This window comes from Phyllostomus hastatus, unplaced genomic scaffold (assembly GCF_019186645.2).
Source record: "Phyllostomus hastatus isolate PE091 unplaced genomic scaffold, TTU_PhHast_1.1 phas_scaffold_345, whole genome shotgun sequence".
Classification (NCBI taxonomy): domain Eukaryota; kingdom Metazoa; phylum Chordata; class Mammalia; order Chiroptera; family Phyllostomidae; genus Phyllostomus; species Phyllostomus hastatus.
Window position 1 is genome coordinate 10,992,169 of NW_025334024.1, and position 27,262 is coordinate 11,019,430.

General features: G+C 40.6%; 1 protein-coding gene across 1 annotated transcript in view; it reads right to left on the reverse strand.

Moving 5' to 3' along the window:
• The window catches only part of CNTNAP4 (contactin associated protein family member 4), a 234,159-nt gene that overhangs the window by 49,670 nt on the left and 157,227 nt on the right, over positions 1 to 27,262 (reverse strand). The window contains exons 10-14 of the mRNA XM_045818618.1: positions 24,285 to 24,456; positions 16,940 to 17,046; positions 14,089 to 14,208; positions 5,468 to 5,665; positions 1,224 to 1,380 (exon numbers count right to left, since the gene is read on the reverse strand). Coding sequence (XP_045674574.1) covers positions 1,224 to 1,380; positions 5,468 to 5,665; positions 14,089 to 14,208; positions 16,940 to 17,046; positions 24,285 to 24,456 — 754 coding nt within the window. The remainder of the gene's footprint in view (positions 1 to 1,223; positions 1,381 to 5,467; positions 5,666 to 14,088; positions 14,209 to 16,939; positions 17,047 to 24,284; positions 24,457 to 27,262) is intronic.

Sequence of the window (27,262 nt, forward strand, 5' to 3'; positions counted from 1 at the left end):
TATGTTTAAAAATTATTTTTCATTAATAATAATGTTATGGAAGTATTAAGAGAGTTATTGGTGAATAGATTAGGTTTTTTCCTTCTGTTAAGCATTGCTATGAATATTTTACCCACATTTTAATATACAATATTACTGTGCAGGTGTTTTTTGTGAAGGTAGTGAGAAAACAGAGAGTATAAATTTTTAAAAACTAGTTTGAGTAAGAAAGACAATACTCCTCACACCGAACACAAAATAATAAAAGCACAACCATGATGCCACACAGATGTCTCCTTCTAGAGTGTTCCAAAAGAATCTGGTTTTTGGTATAGCATAATCTTGATGTTGGCCAAATAAATCAATGAAACACAAAATTCAAAATGTGAGCTTCATTAACAATGAACTGATGACTGGAATCCATGTATATTCTGTAACCAAATCAATCATATTTGCAGCCCGAATGACTTTAATCTTTTTAAAAATAATTCTTACATGCAGATCCAGGTGCATAGTAATGTAGCCTGCACATGGTATACTGAAATGCGAAATGAAAATTTAAAAATATTTTTACTTCACAAATAAAATCCATATGCAACCCTAACTCTAGTAAAAATTATAATAAATGTATTTTTAAGTTTTCAAAGGAAAACACATACTTAAGAGTTTTGTTCTGTTTAGAGAATACTTGAAGCTCAAATTTTAAATCCCTAAAATGTTAGATTTCCTTTTTCAAAATATGATAAACAATAGAACATTAGTTTTGGGGGGCATGGTTCATCCTTTAAAGAAATAAAAAAGCTACATGTTCATATAATTGTGGGAAATTCTAATATTACATTTTTAAAGGTTTTAGAAGCAGCTTATTGAGAAAATGTGCTTTAGCAATTACTGGCTGTAAATATATTTTGGGAATAATAGAATGCTTAATTACACTTCCTTTCAAAGAGAATAATAATTGACTTATGATGAAGAGGAAACATGAAGCAGATGCCTCTTTCATCACATTACAAAAAAAAAGTACATGACTGAACAGTCCATTACAAAAAAAATGAAATAAAAAGCCATTGATCTTAACATTTGGGAGATAGACTGATTATAACACATTTCATCGAAACATACTTTCATCTCATTTTCTTCACTGTGCTACCTTGTTCAGTATCTACCTAGCTCTCTAATATGTTGAGTGATCCATTAAAAAAAAATGAACCTTGTTTTGCAAAAGAAAATCATATGGAAATCACCATTCGTTCCGGTTGGCATTGCAGTTGCAGTAATACTGAGAATCCACGCAGTTCCCCTCCAGTCCACAGGCGCATTTTTGAGGGTCAGGCAAAGACCCTCCCCAGTACGTCTGTGTTTCATTGGTTCTGCCGACCCACCAGCTCAGAGGGGTTCCATCTGAAAGACAAGTGAGAGAAACTGGCATCGGCTCTGTGCCCCATGGCCTTCCATCCCAGAGTAACCCCCTTCCTTCCCAAATCATTAAAAAGAATAAAAGGAGAAAGAGAAAGACTGATTAGATAGGCAAAATATTGTAATTGATGGTGTTTTCTGAAGAAAGCTTTTTTTAAAAATATTTCACTATATAAACTTAAATGATTGATATATGTGCCTTTGGGTAGAAAAGATACCAACAATTCCTATTTAATTCAGGCAGGGTAGTAAAAGTGTATTGAGAGCAGTTGACGTATGTAATTTCTTTGAGAATGATTTTTGAAACAAGTTAGCAAAAAAATATAAACCAAAGTAATCAACATACATAATATTGATTTGAGATCCTAAAATGCCCATTAAAACATTACAGAATGTTATGTAAAATCAATGACTTATCTCAATGCATGTATTGGCTAAAATACAGTAGCTGTCTATTAAACATTAGACATGGCATGGCACTTCTTTGTCATGATTTAAGATTTATTTGGAAATAGGGATTTTTTTTCTTTTACTTAATGGCTTGGCTATTTATTTGGAGACTACAGAATAACACTGAAAGATCTTAATGCCTGAAGCAAATACTACATTCAAAAACAAAGTTTTCCTCAAACAAATGCTTTGCTTTCTATGACGAATGTTGAACTACCAGCTCCTTCTCAAAGTTCAAACTAAACATAAGGTCAAGGAACCACAGCAAAGGATAAACAGAACAGTTAGGCAGGATTTTGAGGGAAAAAAGGTAAGGCATGCAGGCAATCTCTCCTTTGAAGAGAGAGAAAGTGAGACAGGGATTGTAGTCATTGGAGAATCAGGGCATAGGAATATGAGATCAAACCAGTCAGCTATTCAGAGGTGCTTGCTCATTTTTCTGTTGATTTTCAAATCTTTTAAGTTATCATCAGCTCCACTAAAAACCTGAGACTTCTACTAATTTCTCCCTTACTTACAAATACCAGTGTTCATTGTACCTCACTGTTCCATAGTCACATGGCAACTTCTCTCCCAGCATTACTATATGTATGAGACCAGCCATGCCGTAAAATACATGGCTTGTGTTAGGCATAGATACTAATATCAAGAATCTTCATTTTTAAAACTGCATAATTAATTCATCAACAGAAGGTGAAACCTATTTGAAACATTTACCAGATATATTTCAAAATACTGCTCAAAACATTATGTGTCCATAAAGAGAAAATAAATCATCATTGCTAAAGAGAAAATAATATTTTTACCTCTAAATGTCCTACCTCCCCTATAAAGTAGAAATCACTGAATGTTTTAATGGTACCAAATACCTTTGGTTCCATCCAAGGCTTTTTGAAAAATGTCCTAAAAATTAAAGCATAAAAGGAACTAAGGAAATCATATGAAATTTTAAAAGTTAAAAACTAAAACTATAAAATAGCATCATCATGGTAGTACATTCCACTTCCCAGAGATAAAACCCAATGACTTCTGTGTCCACACTGATCAACCCTCTAACTCGCTGAGCCAGCAGAGCCACCGCTGCTGCAAACAGACTTCCACACCCAGCCCGCGTCACTCACCCACAACAGGGGCACCATTATCACCTAACTCTGCCACGGCCTCGAGATCGGCAATTGTACCTTTAACTTGTTTGCCACCATCTTCTTGTTCTTCCCTACATGTTTCTTAATATGACCTCAAAATCCAAATTACTCTCTCTCATTTTAGTTTTTCCACCTCAAATCGAATAAACATGAATTCTAGGGCCATGAACCTGAGAAAACCTGTGCGTTTAACAAGCACCACTCTCCCTGTTCTGGTGTTCTAACGGTCGCAGCTTTCTTGGCCGGGAACTATCGGGCCTGGCTGAAGCACTGGCCATGAGCTGGGTGTTCCTGCAACCCTATGTCATCCCCTTCACTCTGGGTGCTGCTTGCTCGCTGACCTGCTGGGGATTTTGTTTTCTGGTTCTTACAGAGTTTGACTCACTGGTGACTTTAATAATTATCTTTCCTTTACTTAAGCTACTTAATTCATTTTGTTTCATAGCATTCATTTACCCTTCTGCAAATGCAGTTCTCATTCTCTTAGAATAATATACTTCCGTATTTGCTTATCTACATTTTAGATCCCAAGATCAATATTTAGCAATAAGGAACAATCAGCTGCACATCAAACTGGTATGTTAACATAACTACGATGTTCTGGAGAGCTGGGGACGGGGGGACTGACTTCCCGCACTTGGTTCATGAGTTATGTATCCGATCATTGCCACACCCCAGTGAGGCTGGCGCTGCTGGCCACATTGCAGAGAAGAGGAAGCAAACACGGACAAGGATTCTGCTATCCAAGTTCTGTGCCTAATCAGCGAGGGACCTGGAAGTGGAGCTGAGCTCTCTCCCCACCTCTGGCCCTGTGCTCCTGGCTCCACAACTATCTGAAGGTAAGACCCGGGAGGGACTGAGGTTTCAGGGGCATGAGATTTCAGCAGAGACCAGCAAGACGGAGTAAAAGACGATGGAAAAGCATTTCTAAAAAAAGAGGAAGAGGAGGGAGGAAAAGGAGGAAAAGGGGGTGGAGCTCAGACACGGGGCGGGGGGAAAGACCTGGTTGTATTAAGTGGGTGGAGAGTAAATTGGAAGGGTGCTTAACTGGAAACAAAAGATTCAAATGTCACATCAAGAGTTCAGAGTTTTTCAGCATGACCCATATGACATATGATAACCACACATGAAACACACTTCTAAAACTCCTGTTATTCTGTCTAGAACTCTAACCTCTCTTATGACAATAGGAGTTAACATCAACCAAATGGCTTCGTTGTGCTGATGTCTTAGAATTGTCTCTAACTTCTAAAAAATAATGCACCTGCTAGAATATTTCTGCAGGAAAACAGGGTTGGGAAGTGGCATGAAGGCTACATAGGCTGGTGGGTCCAGAGTGTGCAGTTCTGGTGTCCAGACAGAAGCATCTGTAGTCGACAGACAGGAGACAGGAAGGCACTGAAGCTTTTGTTTTTTACAACATTTTAATTATTTATTTTTAGAGAGAGGGGAAGGGAAAGAGAAAGAGAGAGAGAGCAAGAGCAAGAGCAGGAGAGAAACATCAGTGTGCAGTTGCCTTTTGCACACCCCCACTGGGGACAGGGCCCACAACCCAGGCATGTGGTGTGCCCTGACTGGGAATCGATCCAGTGACCTTTTACTTCATAGGCCCATGCTCAATCCACTGAGCTACACCAGCCAGGGTGGCACTGAAGATTTATAAATAGAAAAGTGTCATGATGGTAGCAGTGTTTCTTAAAGGTTATTTTATTTTTCATAAAGATTAGCGTTTGGGATCACACACTGGATGGTTAGGAGGCATGGAAAGGTGCAAGCTTGGAGGCCAGTTGAAATCTCTTGCAGTAACTAAAAAAGGTCAAGAAGAACTAGAGTGAGGCAGAATGGGTAGGGCCTGAGATGTCCTCACACAATAAGATGTTCTAAAGGGAGCAAACACACAGCCAAAACCAGAATTTAGGAGCAGACTGGTTATTAAAAGTAGAATACAAGAAAGAGTTAAAATCGTTTTCTGATTCCTACTTGAGCTGCTAAATAAACTGGCTTTCCAGCAGCCTATTTTAATTTTCAATTATACCCAGAGGCTCATTGTCAACAATCCATGAAAAAGAGTCACACAGAATAGTCATTTTCAGAAAAACTAAGTCACATTTTTATTAGCTCCTTTCCACAGTAAAACAAACTGTATGTGTCGCTTGCCCTTTATAAGGTAAACAGTGTGAATTCACCGAGTTTCAGAGTGAAGCCCTTTTCTATACAGTAATCAGATTAAGGCCAGGAAGGGACCCCAAAGGCAATCAAGGCTTTGAACAAAACTCAGTGTAAACTGACCTTGTTCTTTCTTCAGGCAACAGCACCTCTGTGGCTACCAGTCTGTGCCATATTCACCGAATATACAGGGAGATACACCCTCTTCGGTTATATGCCACCGCCTTGGCAGAATTACAAGTCCTTGAAGCTGGTTAAGGAAAGTACACTGGGCGATGTGTGTAGAGGGACAGAGGACGCGGTTGACTTACCTTGCTTATTTACAAGCCGTGACTTCTTGCAATAGTAGGTCAGCTCCTGTTCACAGTGCTCCGCACGGTTTATCGTGGCCTGGAGTTGCTCCAGGCTGGCCACGTACTCGAAAAACCCAGCATATGGGTTCTCCGGATGAGTATTCCTCACTCTTGTTAACTCAGAGCCATTGTGCTGGATGATGGTCCATGCAGTTTCTTGGATGCAGAAATGGGGGAAGAAAGAGAGGAGACCATCACTAGTCTGCAAAAGTTAAAATAAATAAAGAAAATCAAAATCACCTTTCATCTGAGTCAAACTTTTCTAGTCATAATCCTCTCTGAGAGGTAGAATCAACACAAAAGGACTCTTAAAATTTAATATAAAAATATATGTATAAAAATTTTTCAAATTACAGTAAAGTGATTCTATTCCCTCAAATTTATATGACAGCCATGCATTTGCTATGATTTTATTTTACTTTCTCATACAATTTAGCCAAACAATATTTATGGTGAAAAATATTAAGAAAACTGATTATTAAATTTTTGTGGTATATTTCATCAAATCTTGTATTCTACTTTTTAAAAATATACCATCACACATCATTATTTTATTTGCCTTCAGGAGAGAAAAAAATACTACCTATTATAATTGTAAAGCACTGTGGAGTGTTGATAAGATACACCTTAAATTCAGAGATGTTATAATGCAAAAACGGGGGGCATCTCAGAATTTGCAAAATATTTTGAATTGCATAACGTAAGCAATGACTTTTGTAGTCTTAAAAATCATTCATGTTGAATGACAATTAAAATAAAATTAAAAAAACGTTTTTAAAATCATTCATGTTACCTGTAAAAAAAAGTCAAAATTTTATGGCTTATGGTATATATCTCTCTTAACACAATATTCAATTATGAGTATACGTCTTTTCTTTTTAAGTCAAATTTGAAACAGTCATTTTGGTGTCACGTGACCTCCATCAGTATGCAATGCAACAGAAGTTACTCTCTAGAACTGAACACCTCTGATCCAGCACCAGCAACTCAACTAACACAAAAAGTACTAGAACTATCGCTATTAACACCTGAAACATTTCCATCCTAGTGATTACCAGAAGTGTTAGGTGAAATAAAAGTCACACATTGTTTATAACAGAAGGTAGGCACAATGTATCAACCCTTCAACTTTTCCAGCAAGACTTCATACTATATTTACTGTGCTATATAACACAAGAACAGATTAATCAAAAGTTCTCTGGTTTAACAGGTAAGAAACAGGTTGGAAGTTGTCAAAACCCTGGTATACGTGTATTGTTAAGTCACATAACTCTGTACTTCAGAGAAACATTCCAAATCAGAGAAAAACAGTGGGTAGAATTCCCAGCCCCCTCTTTTAGCTAATATATCTGCATGGTTCAACAAACAAACCACGATACAGAGGTATGCTCTGAGAAACTTCACCCTCAGCCCTCTCCTGGTCATTGGAAGTTTGAACAGCGAGGCCAGCTACATAAGTGAGATCAGACACAAAGGCAGCAATATTGCCTTCTTCATGTGGATCATTAGTTTTTCTGAAACAACAGTTGTTATTTTTATTTCTACCTTGCTTCTCAGCTCAGTACAGAGCTTTGTCAGTGAACTACTTTCCTTGAGAAGGACATGAAATTCTATATAAGATAATGAAGTTAATTAGGGGTGGCCAGCCAACAGTACAGTGTAGAACCCTTCAAGAGATCTTAGTGGCAGATGCGGCATAGGTCTGCACCCTTTAGAAAGTCAAAGGAAATCCAAGCTTTCGTTTCCAAGTTCGGAAAACACAGTCACAGAATAGAGTAAGCCACAGAGTAGGTCTAAAGTTCTACAGTCTGACCCAACTCAACCTCGACTGTTAGAAGTTTAAGATTATTAACAAGGCAAATCTGTTCGCCCAGCCTCTGTTGGACTCTGCTTTTATTGTTCAGCAAAATGATTCATCTTTTCTTGTGGCAAATCAAAGGCATGCATGAAGAAGTTCAGCTCTGGCTGAGCAGCTGCCAAAAGGGCAGGACAATAAACCTGCTAGGAACCTTTGTCTCCCTGCCTTCTGGCCCCTCTGCGAAGGACTTCCCTACAGTCTGGTGTGTGCCGGGTCACAACGAACGCAGGGCTTGCACGGTCTTCTAAGCTGCTGCGAGAGACCCGAGGCCACAGTGCGTGACAGCCATTAAAGGGCAGCTTGTGTCAAAGTTTCCTTTTGAAATTCTGAAATTTCAATATTATGATCATCCCTGTGAGAGATTTTATTTTCTAATAAAAAGTGCTACAAAGCAGGCAGTGAACCAGATGCCATGCTTATTAGACCATGTAGGTTCCCAGCTCGAGGCAGAGACAATGAAACCACCGCGGCGCGTTCTGAGCGAGGGAAACGGGGTCCCGCAGCCGTGTTCCACATCCTATGGCACACTGTGCAGTTCAGTGTGTTGTGACTTATTTTGGTGGTCTCTCCCGTGCATCTGGAAGCTCTAAGGGAAGGGTGCTAGTCTCTGATGTGCTAACCGCAGTATCTCCAGCGCATGGCCCAGGGCCTTGGCACAACACGCAGAAGAAGACATTAAGGAAATGAGGAAATAAACAAATGAATAAAACATCTCACTGTCCAGACTAGAACACAATCTTCTAGGTGATCCGACTCTGAGACTCTCATCGCCTTTTAGCAGTTTCATAAATGTAAACTGCAGGTAACTGAGTACTGAGTACTCAGTACAAATGATGTTCAGTCTGAAGTTGTGAAGACTGTCAGATGTTATTCTCCTCGCAAGTTATCCTGCCCCATACACACCTTGTATCTACATCCATACATCTATGTATGTGGACACAGACGTAGGTGGTAAACATACAGACATATGCCAACAGCATAGGAGATCTCTGGATCGGGGACCTTCCGCTCCCGGAGTCTTAGCAGCAACCATCCCTGACACCTCATTTTTCCACGGGCCCCTAAATATGAGTGCCAGAGGCCCCTGCATGTGCTAGAGTTGCACCACAAGTGAGGAGCCCCAAAATTATGAGACATGGAGCCTGCAGAGGGTGGCGGGCACCTCTCCTCTCCACCATAAAATGAGAAAGGAGAGAGGACACGATTCCTTACATTTTTATCACTCTTAGAATGTACGCAAATGCTGCTAGGGGAGATAAGCCTTCAAGTCTCTCCAGAGAAATTCACTATCTCTTACTTCCAAGACATATTAACATTTAATTATCCTTTAACCCAGGCTTCCAGATGTTTTTTCCTTAGAAAGCAAGTTTCCTTGCAACAAATAATTCTTGTCTACAGACAAGGAAATTCTACCTGGTAGAGGTTCCGCTGACTTCCCCCTCCGCTTCAGCAGCAGCCAGTTCTGTCTCCATCTGCACCTGCATTTCACCGCGCCTCATGCGCCTGTGTGTGTCTGTTCTGGGGGGCCCCCTTGAACGGCTCATCTCGCCACTTTCCTCATTGTTAACAAGGTACAGAAAACCTTCAAAGAGTGTTTTTTAGCTTTTGTTTTTATGTCTGTGTAAGAGCCATGATTGTATTTTGGTGAAAAGGATCCTCACGCAAAGAGAATTGTTGAGGTAAGGAGATACAGGGAAATGAGTAAGAAGAGAGAACTGAAATAGGCAGAAAATCTATTAACATTAATAAATACACTAAAAAATATTGAAAGGCAGTTTGGGTCTACTGGTGTCTCTCCCTGAGGATATTTCCAATAATATAAACTGTATGTAAAGCAACTGAATAATCAAGAACCTGATTTATCTTAGACTGGCTGCTGTTTTCAGCGTGATGACCGTGTGGAGGGGAAAACATGCTGCCTAAGCAGCACAGTTGTCGAGCCAGTGTTCTTTCCTGCTTAATAGTGAGGGTGACGGATGCAGCACAGCCTGGGAGAGCAGGTAGGAAGTGCTGCATCAAGGAAAGCCAGCGAGATGAAAGCAAAGAACATTCTGGAGCAAACGATGTAAGCAAGGCTGCATTTGAATAATGATGGTTAGTTATTAACTCTCATAGCTATTAAGAAGGTCTGATGATTGAAATCCCTGAAGTAAAAAATAATCTCATTGTAAGTCCTGTACTCTCCAGCCTGCTCGCAGAGTGGCCCCAGGAGCCCGGAGCTCAGAATCGCGCAGGGGGCTGGTGGGTGGAGCGGAGCCCCAGGCCTGGGCCCCCGAAACCTGCTGACTCAGTGACACCAAGCAGCCCGCGGGGAAGGGTGCCTGTAAGCCACCAAAGTATCATTTTCACAACAGTGTGAAAGCCACTGCTCCGACTTCCACCCCGCCCCCTCTGAAGCAATCATCTTAACGCGATGTTTGATCATGAGAAACTCCCTGAATATAAAACTCTGTCGTTACAGGAAAAGCAGTGGCTGACTGGAGCACTCCTCTACATTTCAGTAGTGACAGGCACTTGCATTCACATCATCCTGACTAGTTATTTGAAAATTATAGTTAGGACACTCAGTTTGGAAAGAACTGTCCATTTTTAACATAATTGAGAAAAATGTGCATCCAAAAGACGCTTTGTGTTTTCTAGGTTGTAATGGTTAAAGGTATTTAAATACGTGTGAGGTCACAAGAAGAAGTGAGCGACCAGAGGGAGGGTCCGCGCCCGGCTATTCCACCACCATGACCTTAGCCTCTCCAGTCTCCCAAACTGCGGGAAGTAACTTCCTGCTGTTTATGAGCTACCCAGGCTGGTGCTCCGTGGCAGCAGCCAGGAGCCGAGGCAGGCAGTGTCCTCAATGGTTGCTAAAGTAAACAGAAGCCACCTGACTGCATTATATGAAAACATCTCTAGACACACTCTACAGTAATTTCTCCCCAAATCTGTTTCTCCCAGGTTTTACCTCCATCTGACATTTTTATCTTATTTTTTATGGTTTACTTTGTATTATATTTTTTCCATTACCATTTGTCCACCTTATGCCCTCTTCCACCTTCACCCACCTCCCTCCCGCCACAGTCACCACATTGCTGTCCATGTCCATGAGTTCTTTTTCTTTCTGGCTTGATCCCTCCACTCCCCAACCCTCCCACTCCCAAGCCGTCAGCCTGCTCTCCATCTCTGAGCCTTTCCCCATTTTCCTTGTTTCTCCAGTTTGTTCATTAGATTCCACATATGAGTGAGATCATATGGCATTTGTCTTTCTCTGACTGGCTTATTTCACTTAGCATAATACTCTCCAGGTCCATCCATACTGCCGAAAAGGGTAAAATTTTCTTCTTTTGGGGGGTCAAGTAGCATTCCATTGTACAAATGATAGCTGTTTCATCCACTTATCTACTGATGGACACTTGAGCTGCTTCCAAACCTTGGCTACTGTATATAACACTGCAATGAACATGGAGGTGTATATATTCTTTTGAATTAGTGTTTTGGGTTTCTTCAGATAAATTCCCAGAAGTGAAATCACTGGATTATAAGGCGGATCCAGTTTCGATTTCTTGAGGTATCTCCATACTGCAATTTTTTGAGGTATCTCCATACTGCTCCACTGTGGTGGCTGTACCAGTCTGCATTCCCACCAATAATGCAAAAGGTTCGCCTTTCTCCACATCCTTCCCAGCACTTGTTTGTTATTTTACTGATGACAGCCATTCTGACAGGTGTAAGATGGCATCTCATTGTGGTTTTAATTTGCATCTCTCTGATGATTAGTGATGTTCAGCATCCTTTCACATGTCTATTGATCATCTGTGTGTCTTGAGGAAGTGTCTATTCAGGTCTTTCACCCATTTTTTAATTGTATTGTTTGTTTTTTTGGTGTTGAGTTAGTATTACACATTAACACAAAGGAACTGTGGCTCCCATATTCAACTACCTTCTCAGCAGCTCACCTGAATGTGTAACAGACATCTCAAACTCACAATGTGTAGAATTGATCTCCCCCCTTAACCCTTTCTGACCACATCTCAGATAGTAGCAGCTCAAACACTCCAGCTGCCCAAGACAAAAATGTGTTGTTTGGGGCTCCTTTCATTTTCTCAGACTTCCCGTGCATTCACAGAGAAAACTGTACCTCCTTCCCTCATCTGCACTGCTGTTACCCCGTGCAAGCCAGCATCATCTGCCCACACCTGGATACCTGCATTTCCTTAACTGGTGGCAAAACAAGTTTCCCAACTCTTTTAATTGATAGATAGATAGATAGGCAGACAGGTAGATAGAGAGATGATAGATACTGACCTATATAGATAGAAATAGATATACAGGGGTAGGCAAAAGTAGGTTTATAATTGTTTGTAGGAAAAATAATGCAATAATTAATAGATAATAATACAAGAATAAACTGTGTTTCATGTACTCACAACTGTGAGCCTACTTCTGCCCATCCCTGTGTATATTTTATGCTCTGTGTGTGTGGGCACCCATGATATATACGTGGTTTCCTGACTTCCTTCGACCCCTGCTCCTGGGTGGGATTTCCCACCGCACAGGAGCAGTTATGATCCTATTAAAGGAAATCGGGTGGCGTCCACCATTGTTTAAAACGCTCCAATGTCTTCTCATCTCATTTGGAGTAAAACCAGAGACCTTACAACGCTGCTTTGTGGACAATGAGATTCTTCCCTTCCTGCGCCCACCCTGCCTGACTCTCCTCCTACTCCTCGACTGCTCGCCACACGCCAGCCTCCCTGCATGTGCTGCTGGGTTGGAACACTCCTAGCAAGATCGCCCCTCTCAGGACTTAGCAGTTCTACTTCCTCTGCCTGGAGGCTCTTCCCCCAGATACTCACAGCCTGATTTTAAGTAGTAAGTCCACCTCTCCAACACCTTCAATTTAACGTTTCCTTTTTCTGACTTCCTGACACGGCACGGCCACTGCAAACTTTCGGAAGGGATGGAACAGGTGGCTATCGAGCAGTTAAAATGTGACCAGGGAGACTAAGGAACTGACATTTAATATAATCTTATTTTAATGAATTAATTAAAATTTGTAAAATTTATTTCAATTCACTTGGTTCATTAATTTCAATTAGGTTTGAATCTAAATAGGCACTTGCTTACTAATGGCTACTATATTGGCCAGCACACTCCATCTAGACTCCATTCCTTTGCACTTGATGAAGGAATCAGGATTTTCTTTTTACACCATTTATGCACAGCTTTCCGCAGCACCACTGCTTGCAAAGGAACCTTGATTCCCTCTTTTTTGCTTCATTGGCCTGTTTCTCCTTGTGCCAACCCCACACTGCTTTCCTTAGCCCATCGGTACAATGTCTTCAACTTCCTTCTTCAAGATAAATTCGGCTCTTCTTGTTCCCTCAAATCTGCTGATAAATTTTAGAAGCTGCTTGTTTGCTTTCACCTAACAATTACACCAACCAGCAGACAAACACCCCGCTGGAATTTTAATTTAGGTTTGCACTGAATCAATGACTACTTGGGAAAACATTGGTATTTTTACCATATTGAGTTCTCTAATCAATGAAAATTTGATATATATATTTCTCCATTTACTTTGGATTTTAGTTTATCTCAAGGTCATTTTATACTTATCTATGTAGAAGCCTTGCACACCTTTCATTAGATTTATTACCATGTATTCGAGATTTTTGATGCCAAAATAAAATCTAAAATTTCATTTTCTAATTACTTATTGCTGATGTGCAGAAATCAGTTAATTTTCATTTCAACTGACATCCAGTAATCATCCTAAATTTTAGTAGTTCAACTGTAGATGGTTAAGAATATTCTCAATACATAACCTGGCCATCTGCAAACAGTGAGAACCTCAGTTCTTTCGTTCCAGCCCTTACACCGTCCGCTCATTTCTCCTGCTTTACTGCACTGGTGAGGACGCCCACGGCAGCAGGGGTGGCGTGAAACAGCAGGCATCCTGTGGTGATGCTGGCCACAGGGTACAGCTTCCCGTGTTTCACCATAAACTGTGTGACAGGCTGTCAGGGTTTTTGTGGCTACTCTCTAACAAATTAAGGACATTTCCTTCTATTTGTAATATACTGATTCTTTTTATTTTCTTTTTTTTACAAACAGATGTTGAATTTAATCAAATATATTCTCCACAACTATTAATTTCCATTTAAGTGTGTGTAAATAAAGAATTCAAGAAGAGCCCCGGCTGGCGTAGCTCAGAGGATTGAGCACGGGCTGCGAAGCAGTGTCGCAGGTTCAATTCCCAGTCAGGGCACATGCCTGGGTTGCAGGCCATGGCCCCCAGCAACACACATTGATGTTTCTCTCTCTCTCTCTCTCCCTCCCTTCCCTCTCTAAAAAAAAAATAAAATAAATAAAATAAAATAAAATAAATTTTAAAAAAAGAATTCTAGAAGAAACTTCATGTTCACAAAGACTTTTACATGCATCCAGCTCAAAGAATGAAGGAATGAATGAATCTATCCTTTTTGTTTTGGGGCTTAATGAGATACATTTATTATTAGATGTTCTATGCTCATACCACATATATAGAAAATAATGACAACATTTTAAATCATTATCATTAAAATATTTTAAGGATTTATGTTAGTTCTACTGAACGACATATATTTTAATCAAATTGCAAATTAGGTCAACTTGCTACTTGCTTCATTTTAATTCTAAGTTTAAAGCATTCTTGCCAACACCACCATTAAATGAAAGTCTGTTAACTCACCAGTCATGTTGCAGTACAGAAGGAACGGCTCCAGGGGCCCGCTTCCGTCCAAGTCTATGTAGTAGAGCCCGGACGTGTTTCCTCTGTGCTTATAGGCTTCGCACGACTGCTCATAGACAGCTGGAAAACAGTGGGTCCTCGTGAGTGGAGCAGTACAGAGTGGATTTCTAAAATTTTAGTTTGGACACAACATACTCCAAGTTTTAAAATTTAATACGTGTACTACTGACCAGAAAGAAAGGGAATCATACTTTAAAATAAAACTATTCTTTTAAAAAAAAACAGATATGGATGAAAGCAGGTTAGATAGAAAAAAGGAAGGATGAGGCTGTATTTTATGCTATTGTGTTTTTATTACTAAAGGAATATGAGAGTACTTAGCCAGAATGAAAATTTAGTTTATTTTCACATTAGGGAGAAACAACAAAAAGAAGGTAGTTGTCTTAAATGTTACAACACTTATGAGTATAATTTTGGGGATCCACCCAAATGGACCGCTCGGCATCCGTGGTGACAGGTGTGCTGACACCTGCAGCACAATGGTGCAATCGAGACAATCTGCTGATGGCCCATAATATGCAGTAGAAAAGTCATAAATAACGTTGTAAGCATTCGCCTTTCTTACACACGATTATCTATAAATGAAATCCTTTTTTATACAAGAAATATAATTTATAAAGCTCATCATTAATTTAAAAAGTAATTTATAAAAGAAACTTTCTGTAATGTTCTATAACAAGAATTCAGGATAATTAAAATTCAAAGCAGGAGAAATATTTATATGAAATATTCCCCTAAGAGGACTCAGTGTGATTTGACCCATAATTGGATGCTTTTCATTATAAAATTATATATTTTCCATGCACAAGTTTTGATATTAACACCTACATATGATGCACAATCTCACTGAATACTTGGCCAAATGTACTGGTAATTTCCATCAAGCTTCTTATTCTGTGAAATGAGAAGTAAATCATCCCTGAATGTCCTCCCCTGATCTATTCTAAATTTTTGAAAATTAGGTTAGAGTTTTAGAAAATATGAAATAATGTAACTGATTTGCTCCGTGCTACAAAATTTCAGATCATGCAAAATTACTTTTCCACTCCTCCACAGACTGATGGTTTTATTTTTTCCTATTACATATTACACAGATGGAAATATAAGGAGGGATTGCTTTCCGGTCACGTCTGTACTTTGTGCAGTGAAGTGGGCATGTAGGAATGGTTAATTTCCATTCATCTATATGCACACACCTATGTTCACAAATTCCTTGAAAGACACTGGCAGCACCTACACATAGCTTTAGAGTGAAGGTGGATATTCAAAAGGTCACGTACCTGGATAAGGGTAATTGAGAGTACACTTCTGCTTCATGCATATTGCTTGACATTTTATAATGTGACTGTTCAACATATTATTTTTAATAAGAATTTTTAAAAGACCCTTTCCCTGCCCCTCCCTCTCCTCATGCTAAAGACAGTCCTGGCTTCACAATAACTAGTAAATAACTTGTCATCCCAGCCCCATTTCTCACAACAGTTATTGGCAAAAAACCTTCAGCTTCATTAGACTACCTGTTCCAGAATCTAATAAACTAACTCAAAGATGAGGTCAAACTGTGGGCCACACATGGAAATATCTTATTTATTCATCATCTGGTTTTTTTCCTCAGAGCTGTTGGGTTTACATTTAAAATTAGTTATTGATTACAATTAAAGGCAAATAATCAGTCAATCAAAATACATTCACCGAGCTTTCTGTCTTGAGTTAGTTGCTACTATGGGATGATGATAATTAAAATATATGGTCCCTCCGCTAGCTGGGTGACCTGGGTCAAGTATCCTGGCCTCTGATGACAGTGAGATGTGACCGCAGAGACAGCAACCCTTCTTCATGATCTTAGGAGGCGATACATAAGTTGATGCCCAGGAATGACTCAGGCTGCAGCCCTGAACAAGACTTCTCAGAGTCCCCTTGTGGAGCCCCAATGGCCAGAAGCCCAGGGTTCTGATCTCAGGTCTGGCCGGGGCACGAAGCAGCGTGCAGTGAAGGGGAGTGAGGCTGATGACGGTCAGTAATGCCCTCGGGGAGCCCATCATATGCACCAAACAGCCGGACAATGGGCAGCATGAGTCTCAACACACACACACACACACACACACACACACACAAACGCTCATCACAACAAATGCATGGCTCATGACACGGGAAAGGAGCGCTGGCTGCGACCCCAGGCCCTGGGGAGGAAGAGCAAGGGCTTACATCCTTGCTGTGGTTCAGCTATTTCGGAAGCCTCAGGTAAGGGGATTCACCTCTCGGTTGCCTCATGAGTAGGTGAGGGATAGTGAGAGTACCCACCAACTAAGGTGGTGACCAGAACTAAAGGATCCGGGACAATTGGAAATCAGTTGAATCATATGGTATTTGTCTTTTAAGATCTCACCTGTAAGTAGAACCTAATCAACAAAACAAGCAAGCGAGCAAAATAGAACCAGAAACACTGAAATAAAGAACAAACTGACAGTAACCAGAGGGGTGGGGGGAGGAATAAAGGGGGAAGATAGGGGAAGGGCCACCAAGGAGCATGTGTAAAGGACCCACACACAAAGCCAAAGGTTCGAGGGTGGGAGGCAGGGATGGGTGGGGCGGGGGCTGTGGTGGGGTGAGACTGAAGACAGCTGCACTTGAATGACAATAAAAAAAAGAAATCAGCTGGATGTGTAACATTCAGGGTGTGCATTCTCATTCGCGGTTGGACACACACGGCCACCTATTCACACAGCGAGGACAGGGACAGGGAACAGGAAAACGGGAGAGGGGCCGGGAGCAGCAGGCGTGCCGAGCTTACAGTTGTGGCAGGTGGCGCCGCTGTAGCCGGTGTCCGCACAGTTGCAGTGGAAGGCGCTCCAGGACTGGGAGCATTCGCCGCCGTGCTCACAGTAGTTGGGCAAACACCTGAAAGAAGGTGCAGGCGCCGTCACTGTTTTTCACTTTGAGATACAAAATATCGATCATTTGTCCGTGGTCATGTGCAAGAGGAATGTCAACCATAACATAAAGAGTAAATTCAACACAACTAATGGTTATTCAGTCTGTCATTAAAGCACTTTAATCACAGAGCTAAACCTTAGATCAATAAATTCATCAGATTTCAACCAATTCTCAGGTACTTGTGGCTGCTTAAATTTCAACCATGTCTTACTCTTTCAGAGCCCTATCTTTTCCCTGAGTAACACAACACTGATTCAATATGTTGCCGGAGGTATAAATAGCTTACACAACATAACATCACAAAATCATATTGACTTACTACACTGAATATTTAAAGGAAGAAAAAAAGAAAGAAAGAAGGGGAGAAGGTGTGGGAAAGGGACATCTTCATTCACCTGGTGCCTACTCCAGGACTGTGGCAGGTGCAGGACAGAGGCGCAGATCCCAAGCGCTGTGTCGGGGTGCTCCGGCCCACCGAACTGAACCCACTGGGGCCCCCCAGGACATTTCAGTTTTCAAGAGAAATACAGGCGTGCTCAGCATCTGTCAAACCCTGTGTGTGACTACTAAGTCACTTACTAGTCCGAGGCAGTTAGTTTCAACACCAGATACTAATACATTCCTTTTAATGACACCCTACCTTTGAGAAGCTGAACTTTGAGAAGCTGATAAAAAACAAGAACCATGTGAAACATTTCATGCTGGACAGTAAATGAGTGGCAGTGTCTGATCCAAACCCATGCTTTGAAAAGCTGTAGAGGACCCAACAGTAAACATGTGCAATTACTAAGTAATTGTCTTTCATTAACATTTTTCATTTTAATTGCAAATAAAAATATCAAAAAATATATATATGAAGCTTTCATAGAGCTACTAATTTGTTAGGACATAAACTAACCACTTTTTACGTGGAAGTAGTAGGTATATTCTTTTGGCTTGGGACAGAGTGAACAAAATTACTGAACGACACATTGTGTCCAAGGCTTTAAATGTTCTCATTCATCCCAGACATAAAAATAAATTAACTACAAAACCTGCCAAGAATATATTTGTGATGGCAGTTCTGCCATCTCCTTTATTAAAACTAAAGATGCGGCTCTGGCTGGTGGGGCTCAGTGGATTGAGTGCCAGCCTGCAAGCCCAAGGGTGGCTGGTTCGATTCCCAGTCAGAGCACATGCCTGCGTTGTGGACCAGGTCCCCAGTGGGGAATTCGCAAGATGCAACCAAACATTGATGTTGCTCTCTCTCTTTCTCCCTCCCTTCCTCTTTATCTAAAAAATCAATCAATCCATCAATCTTTAAAAAACTAAAGATGGGAATTTCATGTTTTGCTTATAGGATTATTCCAACTTGAACTGAAAATAATATTATTGATTTTTCTTGATAAAAAAATAGACGTCCAACGCACAGAAATCAAACAATCCAGGAAATACTAGAAAAGATATATAACTAATAATCTCAATATATAAAAATTAATGATACAAATATGTATTTGTGTGTTTGTGTGTATATATACATTGGATATGGATATGGATATGGATATGCCGAATTTTTCAAACTGTAAGATGCACCGAACCCTAAGACGTGTACACCTAGGTTTTAGAGGAGGAAAACAGAGAAAAAAATTTTTGAAGCAAAAAGACATGGTAAAATATTTAATAACATAAATAACATAGGCCGCCACACCTCCCCTCAGTGAGCCAGGTATACTACTTTAAGGACTATAAGATGCACACCCTGCCCCCCCCCCCGCCCAGATTTGGGGGGGAGGAGAAAGGTGCATCTTATAGTCAGAGAAACATGGTATATATGTGTATATATAAGCAAAATATGCATGTCACTTTACAATCTGCCTTTTAAAAAATTCAAAAATAAATAATGCCAATTAAGTTTATATATATTTTAGCATTTTATAGATTCAAAGGAATTCATTCAAAGAATGTTTTGCTACACATTTGATATTTTAAGCATTTCAAGTCAATAATAATCTAGGAGAGGAAACTTCTAAAAAATTAACACAACCACCCTAGCCGGCGATCAGAAGAGGACAGCGCCGTCCGCCCGCCCGCCCACCTCAAGCCGCACTGCAACAGGGGCAGACACGCGCGGCTCTGCGGGGACTCTGCAGAAGGAGCACGTGAGTATCGGCACCACGTGCTGTTTCTCACTGATCTGCTGCGAAGAGATATGAATCCGGTTTCCCTGATTGCATATTTCACATATTTTTATTACAATGTGAAAAACTGAATTGTGGGTTTTATTTAAATTCATGAAATAGTAGTTTTGTTTGACTATTCGTTGTAACCTATAGGAAACTACATTGTATAGTGAGGTACTAATTCTCACTAAGTGTTGTAAACAATTGCATTGCACTTTTCTCCTCGCTAGTTATTCCAATGCAAAATAAAACAACCCATCGACCCATCTTCTCCTGCCTTTTCCTTAGACTTCTCCATCATTTTTTGCATTGCTCATGAACTTGAACTAATGCGTACATCAACATTCCCAAAACTGAAGTGGCATGTACAGTTTTGTTTTTTCCTGATTCCTTGTCCATTCCTATGTAAATTTCAAAACACTTTGACACAATGTAAAGCATAGCTGGAATTAATGATATTGAAGTAAAAATCTACACATTTAGGAAAACTGAATGGGTAGGTGTCTGTGGGTCCTAGGATAACGGTGAACATCTGATTTCAAATCTCATATCCTTCCTCAAAACCATGAAATTGGTAAGAACCACCCCACCCCTTCTATCCTCCAAACACACAAGCCATGCCTTCAGTGTATCAGGAGACAGAGTAACACCACGATCTTCTGATAATTTGTCAGCAGGGGAATAAACACTCCATGTGAGCATAAGGGAGAAGGACCCAGAGCAGGCTTACGGCACTCCTCAGAGAGGGGAGGGGGAGTGTGGGGCACTGGGGGGACCGGGACCAGCCTGGAGGGAAGAGGGCACACGCCCAGGGACTGGGTGGTAGGAGCAGGCTGGGGCAGCAGCATGAAGGAGGGCCGCAGGCCGCGAGCCAGGGAGCCCGGAGGCAGGTGCTGGGCCTGCGGAGGTTGCCGTGGTAGACACTGTGACCCAGTGACCTTGGTTCATCAGGAGTCTCTGCAGCCCAGCTGTCACTGGACACCAGACCACACCATAACCTGTGCCTTACTGTGGTCAGGAGAGGGTAGGTGATGCCAGGGCTGAGATGGTGACCGTCCTCAATCAGCAGATACTCTTCAACAGCTGATGGCAAAAGACAGACCGACTTCTTTCATTTAATAAGTACTTTGGTTCCAGGAAACTTAGTGTCTATGCCCTGACAACTGTAACCCTAACCCCAGCCCCACTCGGGTTGCTGCCAAGACAGGGGGACACGGACATGGACATGGACATGAACATGGATGGCAGCTTCCTTTGCAGCCCTGCCCTCACGCCTCAGATAACCCCTCCCAGATTCCCTGGGCTCAGGGCCGCCTCCCCTGCCTGTCCACAGAGGACAAGGGAGGGTTTGGGAATGAGCATATGTGTGTGTGTGTGAGTGAGTGTGACTGTGCATAAGGAACATGTGTGTGTAATAAGTGTGGGAATGATCTCATGAGTTTATGAGTGAGTGTATAGAGACTGTATGTGTGAGACAGTGTGTCTGCCTATGGTGTGCGTGCATGTGGGTTAATGTGTGAGGAGGGGTGCAAATGTGTGTGTACGGAGTGTGTGTGCGTAAGGACTGTGTGTGGTGGAGAGCTTCTGGATGCGTGTGGTGAGCACATGAGTGTGTGCATGTGTTGAGAGACATATATGTGTGAGTGTGAGCATGTGTGTAAATGTATGTACACCATTATGTATAGCTTTGGCCTAATTTACAGTTACAGTAAAAAAAGAACTGTTTTAGTTCCTGTCAAAGTTTAAAATATATCTTAATGTTCCTGTTTTTCACTGGGATTTATTGAGCCATTAAATTGTGTGTTTGTTATCTGGTGGTTAAATAGTAACCACAGCAAATGCCACTGCGCAGCGAGGGCTGCGTGGCCGGGCCGGCAGACACGGCAGGGCCGCCCTGGGGCCAGGGCCACCAGCAGCCGCCGGGCTCTACCTCGTAGCCACGCCGTCCTGGCGGCCTCTCTGAGCGCCTCTCCGTGTTTATGAGAAACAACTACAATGCAGAACGGGTTCTAAGGGTTTTGTGAGGGTTAATTTAAACACATATTAATTAATTTAAAATTAATTTAAGAACATAGTCACTGCACAGTCTCACACATACATACACACTCATAAACTCACATATCCAAAGTTCCTTACATCCTTGCACAGATATCCACACAATCCTCTACTGCTCACATGTTACACACACACACACACACACACGTGCACCATTCTTACACACTCACACACCTGTAAGGCCATTCCCACACATCTTTCTATATTCCTTATACACACACATCTTCTTTATACATGTTCACACACACAGATTTAAATACTGATTCAGGGAGATTGTAAAGTTACTTTAAACACAACAAACTTCTAAAATCATGAAGATTTACTTGTGAATTAAATAAAATTCTCACAGATATACAATGCTCTTTCACGTGATTGTAGATGCTTTTGTGATAAATGAATATATACTAATGTAAACTATTACCGGAATAGGAATAGCTTTTTTATCCTGTATTTTGTTTTTTATTTTTTATGTGTCAGTGTGTATGTGAAAAGAACTATGCAGAATGTTTGTATAACAATGGATGGCTTATAGTGAGGATATGGACAATTTTATGATATCTTTACACTTTCTTGTATTTTGCAATTTAAAAAAAATCATGTCTCTCATTTCATTATTTCCAAACATGAACAAATGCTCTTTTAAAATGTGCATGTATTCTTATGCATCATCTCAACTGCTCCTCAGAGATATGAAAAGACTTAGAATCTAGATATCTGCTTGAAAGATATTGGAAAATATTTTTGATACTCCGCCAAATCACTTCTTTCTTTCTTCTGTATCCCTTTCCAGTTTATCCTTTTCCTATTTCAATACAACTTCTAAACTAAACAATAAATAAATACTAACGCACGGTAGGTGCTTAGCATAGCTAGTACACAGATTCATTTTTCAAAGACTCTATTTAGTAATACTTTGGGAGCTATGTCAATGGCTATAGCATATAAGACCAAAATAAATGAGTTGAGTCAGCCCTCTGCGTCCACTGGCTCTGCATCCGTGGATACAACCAAACAGGGGTGGAAAATATTCAGGGGGGAAAAGTTACCTCGTTGCTGACGTGTACGATGAAGTTAGGCCTATAGGGGTTGTATGTGTATTGAACACATACAGACTTTTTTCTTGCATTATTCCCCAAATTATATAGTATAACAACTATTTACATAGCATGTACATTGTATGTTATTTGAAGTAATTTAGAGATGATTTAAAGCATAGGGAGGAGATGTATAGGTTATATACAAATGCTACGCCATGGGTTTTGTGTTATCTGCAGAGGTACTGGACCCAATCCTCCCACAAACACAAGAGGATGATTATATATTTTTTTCTTATGAGTATAAGAGAATGATAGCTTGGAATTTAAAAGGTATACAAATGGAAACCTTGCTAGTTTTCTAAGAGTGCTCAGGTCACTGTGAGATGGTTTTTTTAAGAAAATGTACAGTCAAGACTTCTGCATAATTAGCTCACTATTTCTGAAGTCTTTTTAAAGTGTGATATCAAAACCACATATTCTCCAGCTGTGCTGTATCTCACTCTAGTTCACAAGTGTGTACCTCCAGAAAGCAGGCAACATGGATTCAAGTGTAAACAGCAGCCCAAGTCAACCACAGGGGAGGAGGAGGGGCCTGCTTGTACCCAAAGAATGGCCTGCAGTCTGAGCCGGTGAACGAGACTGTCATTCACAGGTGGATGGCTGAACCACACCACTGGGCCCCAGTGGCTGTTACCCATCAGAGGGGCGGCTCCCTGTCTTTGTGAGGGAGCCATCTCAAGGTAGCAGACCCAGAGAGCCCTGTTATGCACCCTCCCCAAAACTGGGATTAAGGTTCCAGAGCTGGCATAGTTGTAACTACGGAAAAGCTCATTTAACTCCCAAGTCAAGCCCACTGAAGTTTACTGTCTAAATTCTCCCTTTACATATCATCTTTTATTAGAGAAAGAACTGTTTTACCCTCCAATAGGGTTAAGTAAATAAATGTGTATTCATAGAAAAGAAATGATGTCCTTCTAATTAATTTTTAAATAAATTATAATTTTTAATGACGTAACAATACCTATTAGTGTTCAAAATAGGACAACAGACACTGACAGAGTAAATGGTCTATCACACAGAAATAGATGAGTGTTTGTCATCATAAAATGTTTCCTACAAATAAAAAGTTATTTTTAAAACTCAGAATTTATTAATTTATTCAAAATATATGACTCTACTACAGGGCAGGGGCTGTTTGTCACAGGGCATAGTTTTCTAAAGTCTGACTAAAAAAAATTATTTGGCTAAAGTTGACCATGCCTAAAAGTACTTTTAAATGATCAGCTAGCAATTATCATTCAAAAAGTTGCTTGTCCTCTGCAGCGAACTGCTAAGTCTCACTGCCGCGCCCTGTACAGACGGACGGAGTTCCTGCTGAAACCGCTGGAGCAGCCTCGCACCGCGGCCCACACGGCAGCTGCAGACTTCTCCTCGGGACACGGTCCCTTCACATGCCCTGCAGGGACGGTGGTATGGGCTTGTGAAGGTGCTCGTTGGGAGCACAGCAACCAGCTAAACTCCTACACCTCTGACAGCATCACTCAGCCGTCAGGGAGCAAAGACCGTTTGATAACTGGCCCAACAGGACTCTGATTTTTTGGTGTCTGATGATCAATGTGACTGCTCAAGTATCCTAAGCTATTGAACTTAGTGATAAAATTTTGATACGTTGATACCCATCTAAGATTATAGCAGCATCAATGTTATCTTTTACGAACTGGTAGCATGTGTCCATATACACAGCGTGGTCACAGGCTTTCTGTCTAAATTTGATCACTGCAAATATGAAATATAAAACTAAAGGTACATTTTTCTTACTTCTAATCTGAATATGATCATTCATTTCCCATGGAAAAGATGATGATAGGAAAAGGAGAGAAAAATGTTTATTTTCTACATAAATTTTAATCTGCCTCCAAACATTTGCCGACGGACAGGAGATGGTGCTTACCTGTCTGTGATCCCGCAGGAGTCTATCTGAAGGTCACTGAAGTTCCCCAGGGACCCCTGCTGAACGGAAATCAGATCCACCGCTCTGGCGCCGATAGAAATGTGCCTCATACATCCCTGAAATCCACCCAGGGGATTTCTGCATTTGGATCCAAAGCTGTTGTCAGGACAACCTGGGAAACACAAAACAAAGTAAAACCAGGATATATCATAATGAGTAAGAATTCAGTATCATAGAATACTTCATTAGAAAAAATAAAATAGGCATTTGATGATTTTATTAAAGTAATAGAGGGAGAAAAAAGCCCATTGCCAGTACCATTACATAGCCCTAAATTATAATTTTCAATTTATACAAAGTATTTCTCTTTATTATCACAGAATTCATAGGAAATTACTGCTGTTACAATAATTATGTGCAAAGATACTGACTTGATTCAAACTTTAAAATGATGCATATATCAGCCCAGAATCCTAAACATGTTAGTCAGCAGTTTTAAATTATATATAATTTAAATATAGGGACTTAGTCTTTTGGGACACAAAAAGAATAGAAATAATAAAAATGTGCACTGTAGATAAGAAAAGATAAATAAATCAATAGTGGTGAAATACTTTTGCATTTAAAGCTACCTGCTTGGAAAAGAAGTTATATTAACTTGAAATAAAGTTACCAACTACTTTATTTAATTAAATACAAGAGCCATATATACATGCATTTTTAATAAATCATAATAGCTTAATGTGAAAACATTTCATTGTTTGGTTTTATTTATACTTTGTCTCATAAAAGAGTGTTCTTTTATATTGATTTTTTTCTAATATTTATCTAAGACCTGTTACTAATTATTTAAAAAACAAAGAACTATAATATTGACCATTATTGTGTAGGATTTAATGATGTTCTAAGTGTTTCTCTATCCAAGTGAAATAAATAATTTTATGGAGTATGAACACACATATTATACTTCTGCATTTTTCATTAATCTTTCTTTGCTGTTACGGTCGTCAACCACGATTACAATTTCAAAGACTAAGAAACGAACCAGCAACTTCCTAATTCTGTACAATTCATGCCAGTTTTCTACCTGGGAGTTTCCAGTATAATAAAATATTTTGACTGAGGATATTTACTTTTATTGCTTTGTTTTCCTAACAAAATGCACTTACATGGTAATTCAAGGCCAGTTTCATATGCAAAATTGTTATCAGACACTTGAAATGTTACATTTTAACCAATGGAGAAAGTGAAGTTTCAAATTTCATTTATCAAGAAAAGGTAATGAAAGCTCTTTGAGTATCAATTTATAACACGCAGCACAATTCACATCTTCAGTGTGTAGATTACTTCCAGGGTATAGGACATGGTTGCCGTATCTCTGTACGTTTTCTGGATGACTTATTAACCAATTAAGAATGTTAAAATAAAAATAGAAAGGATAATAGTTCAATAATATATGGGGCAACTACAAGATGCCAGGAATACAAACAGCTCTGCTAATCTCCTTTTCTCCAGATGGTGTTTCCTGACACATTTCAAACTCTTTCAAAATAAAATGAATGGTGCAGCACGCCTGTAGGAAACAAAACGAAGAAAACTTGTAGTCCCAAGAAAAGATCGTGGAACTTTACAGAAAGCACACCCTCATACCACGAGGCATTTCATATTCCTAGCCACAACATTGAACAGCAAGAGACATTAAGAACAAAGAAGGGTTAGAGGCGGGTTAGTCTCATTAGTCTGTGATAACAGGCATCCGCAAGTTAATGTAATGCAATAGCAGAGAGAATTTCAGCACTGAACCCATTTGAAATGAAAGTTCTAAAATATGAAGATTTCTGGGAAATACTTAATGCTGAATTAATGGATGGATCCGTTACTGGAGGCAGTTAGCATATTAAACAGCTACAAGGATGACAGATAAATTATCACTGTATGTCACTGAGCCAGAGTGAGATGTCGGTTTGACTCCATGGTGATGCTGCCAGCTCAGTGGATGGATAATGTTAGATCCACGCATGCAGGAGCGTGTGTGGATCCTGCACACAGTTTGGTTTCTCCAGCTCATGCCACAGAATGTGTTAGACAAGAGCACAGAGATTGCATAGGGGAATATACAGAAGTTAATCTGGAGAACTAGCTTTAAAATTTATAATGTATAAATGATAAAAAGCTGATCATAATGCAGTCTGACTTTTTAAAAAGCATAGTATTTGAGGGAGGGGGCTAAAAAAAGGTAAAAGCTGATGGACAGACAGTGGAGTTGGGCATGGATTATGAAGAGCGTGCAAGCCCACTCCCCCAACAGGGCTGTCACTCCCGAGACTGACACGGAATGGAGGCGCACCCCAGGCTGTGGGAACAGACCACGCCTTCACAGTGGGGCCCGGAGGCCAGGTTAGACTGACCATTTACTGAGAACTGATGGAAAGTGTCTCAGAACATTGGGTATTCATTTACTTGAAGATAAACTGGCTGAAGAATGAACTACTAAGAAATGCTTTCCACCTAGGTAAAACAACCTAGTAATACAGGGAGCTCTCATGTACATAGACCAGAAGGTTTTCGAGGGTGACCATCTGTCACAGTGTGCCCTGGGGGAGGGGCATTCCCAGGACTCTGAGCTCTCAGTGCTAAAACTGGGGAGCATTGGTCACCCCATTGCCAGTCTCACTCAGGCCATCAGGGCCCCTGTGCCAGTCCTGCACTTTAGGGGACGTTAGTCTAGCCATCATCCAGCCACAAAGGAAGGTGATGTGCCCACTTGGACCCTTCTCCCCACTATCCAGTCCACTCTCAGAATCCAGAATTCCCAGCCCACCAGCCCTAAGTGGGCTTCCAGAGCGATGGTCCGCCTCTACCAGGTCCTGGAGGCATGAGGCTGGGAGGAGGAGGCAGAAGAGCAAAGGCCTTCTGTTTTCTTCCGGACCCTCGCTCCCAGCCCTGGGAACGTTAGGGAGCGCTGGAGTTTGCCAGCC